Below are 6,000 nucleotides of genomic sequence, written 5' to 3' on the forward strand. Positions count from 1 at the left end.
GTGGGGAGCAGCCTGCCCCAGACAGATGCTGCTCCCGGCTGGGAGCGCGAAGGAGTAATCACTGAAAACAGAGGCTTGCACGTATTAGCAAGACATTTTTGCCTGCTGAGCTGCCGTAACAACCAGCTTGGTGTGCACCGTCATTCTGTCCCTCCCCCTGCATGTGTGCATGCTTGTGTATACCTACAAATAATATATATACATATATATAAACATTAGGGGACATATTTTATAGCTGAAGATTTCAGGAGGCTGTAGAAACAGGCTTTCACCTTGAGAAACACCAGGAGATTAAAAATTATGTTGTTTGTAATCAATCAAGATAGATGGGGTGGTAAAAAAATAAAAATAAAACCAGACGCAAATAATCCATGCAAATTAAACTGTGTTCACCTTTAATGTCAGAACTACTTCTGTGGCCCTTAAATCACAGGCATTTTAAAACCAAGCTTAAAATTCATTCTCAAAAATTGTCATGCAATTCATTTGCATTTTACAATTTATTTATTTATTTTACTCCCTGTGAGATTGGTATCACTGTACGTCTACCTAGCAATTTACATGTATTTTATCTGAGTGAAGCTTGATGTCTGTTATGATGAATATGTCAATGTTCTAATGATTAAATTGATTTTCTCTCCCCTTTTCCAGAAACAGCATAGCTGCCTCAGCAGTGTGTGCCTTCAATCTGAGTGCCATTACTCAGGCATTTAACGGCCCTTTCCGTTACCAAGAGAACCCCAGATCAGCCTGGCTGCCGACGTTAAACCCCATCCCAAATTTCCAGGTACTGCTTCTGCCCTTCAGTGTGCTCCAGTCCTTTTCATGTTCTGTCACTCCACTGGGCTGATTCTTAGGGTGGCTTATTTTTCCAGGAAGATCTATAGTGCAGATAAATGATACTTTTCTACTTTTATGAGTATTTTGGACTGTGGAACTCCTTGCCACATGTTATTGAAACCATGGGATTTATGGAAAAATTTAAGTGTTTTTACATGTAAGGATGTTCAGAGCTTTTATAAGAATGAAGAGTTTAAAATATCTGTGGGCCAGATTTGGTCTTCTAGGTAAAAAATTTGGAGGAAAGGTTTCCTGCAGGATATACCTCTGGAATGTCCCCACTGAAAAAAGCCTTGTAAACCACTTTCTGAAACAAGCAATACTGGCCTATGGTGTGAGCTGCATCAGGCTACATGGACCCAAACTCTGACACATCAGGGAAAATCCACTCTTCCTACGCTCTTATTTCTGTTACACTCATCACCGATACATGAACTCTGAGCATATGGTCCTCACAGGGGATATGTCTGCATATCCCCACCAAAGCTTGCGGATTCAATGACTGTAAGCTGAAGCTGACAAAGTCAAACTAGAATGGAGACAACCAACATTTTAAAACAAGAAAGGTAATTAACTACTGTGACTGCATAAGGATGTGATGAATTTTCCATCACTTAATGGGGCCCTGAAGGCAGCCAGTGTTTCTGTGTGAGATGGATATCTTTCCAAGACACGGTAGCTCAGCCAGAAGTTATTGACATGTTGCAGAAGCAACTAGTGGAAGGGGCCAGATGGTCATAGTGATTCCTTCTAGCCTTAAAAATCTTAGGGTTTATGAATGCATAGTTTTCCAGGTTTATGAGTTAATGCCAATTTGAAATTTATAGAACATGATAGTTGCTTTATGCCCAAATTCAGTCACTGCAGCACAAAGTATGAATTTGCGAGCCCCAGACAACCTGATTCCTCTGAAGTGTGAGCCCATTTTACAGCTCAGCCGCTTCCCACCTGGGGAATCCTAGAGAAGACAAACTCATCTTTCTGTCCTTGCTCCTGCACAGTGAATCCTTTCAGCCTGATTGTGTGAATCTGGTTCTGCTGTATAATGGCAAAGATGCTGAGGCTGCCTGCAAATGCCATCTGCCTTCAAAGTGGTGATGTCAGGGACCTTCCAAAAAGGACTCTGCAGTCGGCTGAAATCACTGCAGGAGCAGATGGGAGGCAGGTCCATGCTGCAGGCAGGGACACACTTGTGTTCCTGCTGAGGAACCTGACTTTCTCCCCCTGAATTCCCTCACAGCACCTGAGTGAGGGCTTCTGCCTCTACAAGGTGGGACAAGTTCAGGCTCTTGATCACCCCCTCAGCTTGATGCACTCAAAACCAAGAAACAAAGCTTTGCTGAAGGTCCAACCATGCTAAACATGACCAGGGCTTTTTTTTTTTTTTTTTTTTCCTTCAGCTTTTTTTTTTTTTTTTTAATTTAAAGGGTATATTAAGGTTAACTAAGAATCAAAGACTTTCCGCCTCTTGCTGGACTAACCCAGGAGGAATAGAAAAGGACTTTGGAAAGCATTTCCACGTAGTGAAAAGTATCAGATAAAATGTGGAGTGCAAACATTGCAGCAGCAAGATGAAAAAAAAGGGTCAGGGAAAAATAAGGAAAGGAAAAGGAGGTATGTGGCAGACAAAAGGAAGATTGCAAAAAGAGATTAAGATGTTTTTCAAGTACAGGAGGAACAGGAGGTCAGTGAAGGGCCTTTAGGAGATGACAAGGGTAATTTAGTGACAGAAAGAGGCAGATATTGCAAAAAAATTAAATTATTTTTTTTTTGCCTCAGTGTTCACAAAGGAGGATGAGGGAAGGATGCCAGATTTTTTTTTTTTTCTTGCGGAGAGGAAGGAGAAATACTGGAGGATACAGAGGATCAGGGCAGTGCAGATAATCAGGAAATTAGAACAAAACAAAATAAAACCAAACCAGAGGGATGCTGTGTCAGCACACAGGCTGCCAATAGCCCAAAAGGATTATCAGTGACTTGATGAGAATAGAAAACAAAACCAGCAATGACATTCCTGCCACTGGGACTCCTCCTTCAGTGATGCTCTAGAAATAACTGAGAGCAGAGAGAAAAGCATCCAAAGCAAGGCAGGAGTGTAAACCAGAAGGAGTACAGGAGACAGGAGAAGAGATGCAATTAAAAACCCTTTAGAACTTGGGATGAGACACTAATGAAAGAAAATGACCTTTGTGATAAAAAGGTATTAAAACTCATCTGAATACATGTCAAAAAAACCAACCAACCAACCAACCAAAAAAAAAAAAAAAACAACCCACACTGATATTACCTTAGTCTGGGTACTTGGTCCAAAATGCTAAAGCTGATAAGTGGCCATGTTTGTAGATGATGTGAACTAGCATCGCCCTGTTCACTTAATTCACACAAACTCCAAGATATTGGTGTTGTTTTTTTGGACGAACCAGGTTGTGCACAACTGTGACAAACGTGTTTGTTGCTGAAATAAGTTCTTAAAGGTTTGACAATTGTAGGACTTAGTACACCAGCTGTTAGGATTCATATCAACTGTGTAAATGTGAGCTAAATTCCTGTGAGCTCATTTTAGCACATCGTAAGAGAAGCTCCACATGGTGCACCTCTGAAAGGCAGCCGCACTGCAGAGTTGCTTTGATGCATATTGAGAGCATGCACATGGGAAATTTGTACACTGCAGCTGGGATGCTGTAGATCAACATCCTAATTTGCAGTATACCAACTTCCCTTCCAAGGAAAGACCAAACACCTGGACTCAAAAAGAAAAACTAAATTTGTGTGTGTGTGTTGTTTTTTTTTTCTTCCTACTGAAACTGCGAGGATCAATTAACGAGAGGTAGGCCTTGAGCTGGTGTTTAAAAGACAGAAGATAAACTCTCTTCTTCCCCCCTGTTCTGTATGGACAGGACATTGAGTCCTATCCCTGTGCACCCATTGATGCTGGAGGATGGATTCACACAGGTCAATCTGCCATGGCCTGTGAAGACAGAAGAGCTGTGTGCGGGGAGGGGTCATTTAGTGGCTGACCTGCCTGGATTAAAATGAAGCTGGAGGGGTCTGTTCATAATGGAGAACATAAGAGGAAAAGAGTGTGGTGAGATGGGTTCTTTGATGAAAAACCAACCAGTTTTTCAGTTTTTTTAACCTCCTTTTTTTTTTGCACATTAAACAGACTGAGATGCCAGGAAGCGTCTGAAGATTATTTGAAATGCTTCAAGGATTTATTACCACAAAAACTTTCTTTCCATTGCTAGCTTTAAATCTCTCTTTCATTCTTTATTTTTTTCCCTCCTTAGTTTGTTAATGCTTTTTGCCCTATGGTGTGCTGGCTCCAGGGCATCATAAGGGAATGAAACACCACAGTGATGGTCAGTGGAGCAGTTGGGAGAAGCATTTTTAGTGGGCTTCAAGCTCGCCATTACCCAGGCTAGGAGCCTGATCCTGGGCCCCTTCACACAGACCTGCATCCTCAAAAAATCACCGGGGCATGGCTGGTTGAAATCAAAGAAGCATTTCAGGGTTTGGCCTTGGGCTACTGGAGTGGGGAGAAAACACAGGTGCTAAAGTTCAATCTTCCATGTTTAGTGTGGGACACTGAGTGATAACAGCCCTAACGAGAACCTGACGGAGAGAGTCCTGCAGGATGCTCAGCGCCTGTTCCTGATGAACGACGTGGTGCAGCCGGTCACCGTAGATCCATACGTGACTCAGGACAGCATTCGATTTTCCAAACTGGTGGTTGATATTGTTCAGGGGAAGGATACTCTCTACCACGTGATGTATATTGGGACAGGTAAGAGCACAAGGGCTTAAGAAAGTTGCCTCCACTCGTTTGTAGACCTAGCAGCTCTCCCTGTCATGGCACCGTTACACAGTAGTCATTCCATTTCATTTTGGCACAAAACTTCATGAAAGTTAGCTTGCCTGACTAAATTAGAAGCAGGATAGAGGACTTGAAGCAGAATCCCAAGTGAATGGGCCATAAATCTACAGCGTGTTTGAAAACAACAATAACATTTTTCTTCCTTTTATAAAAACATGTTTCAGCAGATCAGCCTAATACATAACAGTGGGAAAGAGCAAAGGTTGCTAAAATGTTCTGTGGTTTTATGCACATAAGTTGTTGCCTCTCTGCACTATGATATACTGATCTCTAAATAATAATACTTAACTTCTAGGCTTGCCTGAGGTTTTCATTGTTTGTGTTTGCATTTCCATGTGCCTTCTGGGGTACGAGTCCCTGTGCTTTCAGGAATGAGCATGCACTCAAATGTGATGCAGATGGGGAAGCTGAGGCATGTGTGCTTGTGTGCACAGCGAGCCAGTGATAGTATTAAGTGGGTGATTTGGGTTTCTTAATTTCTACTGCCATCCTCTAATGAGGAGGACACACTGCCTCTTCTGAAAGTCACTGATCTCTTGGATAAATGAAAGATGCTAAAGAAGGACAAAGTGTTACAAATGGTTGTTTTAGCCCATATCCATTCTAATCATAAAGGTTAAATTAAATAGTTTGATTAATCAGAGCATATGGCCAGCCTCATGGGTATAATGTTGTTATCCTCTATGGTAGAAGCTTTGACTTTAGAATAAGATGGATTGCCTCCATAAGTGTTAGTTTAATCTCAGATCTGAATGCAGAGTCATTGCTTCATTCTCATGTTACCATCTTCCCAGACTGTGTCATAATTTATCTAACTTTTACCTCCACTTACTTCAAAAGTGATCATCTTTGATGTCTTTCAGTAACGTTCCCTCTGTGGGAGCCTCACTGGACATTGATTATAATGAGAAGATTGTACTAGCATGGAAATATGACATGGTTCTGTTATTTTGATATCTTGATATTTTAAGCGAGGAGTCTCAGTTTCAGATCTGGAGAGCTGGGATCATTTCTGCCTCACATCACTTGTCTGGAAAGGTCTTCTGCCCTTAGATTCTTATTCATATCCTGGCCCTGTTTAGTGGTGACCAAAGATGAAGCTCTGCTGGACCTGAAATGTTTAACCCATTCAAATGCTTAAGCAGAGACAGCCCTGCTCAGAGGCAGCCCTGAACACAAAACCCAATCCCGAGAAAAAACAAACCCAAACTTGTTCTCAAAGCTGGCCTCAGTCTTATTCCACTGTGATGGTTTTACTCGAGTGGGCAGCCGAGCTCCACCACAAC

The 6,000-nt window shown here is 42.0% G+C and overlaps 1 protein-coding gene across 5 annotated transcripts in view; it reads left to right on the forward strand.

The window, feature by feature from the left end:
- SEMA5B (semaphorin 5B) overlaps positions 1-6,000 on the forward strand; it is a 268,777-nt gene that overhangs the window by 202,803 nt on the left and 59,974 nt on the right. For all 5 annotated transcript variants that reach the window (XM_035331907.1, XM_035331906.1, XM_035331909.1 and 2 more), the window contains 2 exons: positions 652-787; positions 4,417-4,624. In XM_035331907.1, coding sequence (XP_035187798.1) covers positions 652-787; positions 4,417-4,624 — 344 coding nt within the window. The remainder of the gene's footprint in view (positions 1-651; positions 788-4,416; positions 4,625-6,000) is intronic.

Source organism: Oxyura jamaicensis, chromosome 7 (assembly GCF_011077185.1).
Source record: "Oxyura jamaicensis isolate SHBP4307 breed ruddy duck chromosome 7, BPBGC_Ojam_1.0, whole genome shotgun sequence".
NCBI classification, from domain to species: Eukaryota; Metazoa; Chordata; class Aves; order Anseriformes; family Anatidae; genus Oxyura; species Oxyura jamaicensis.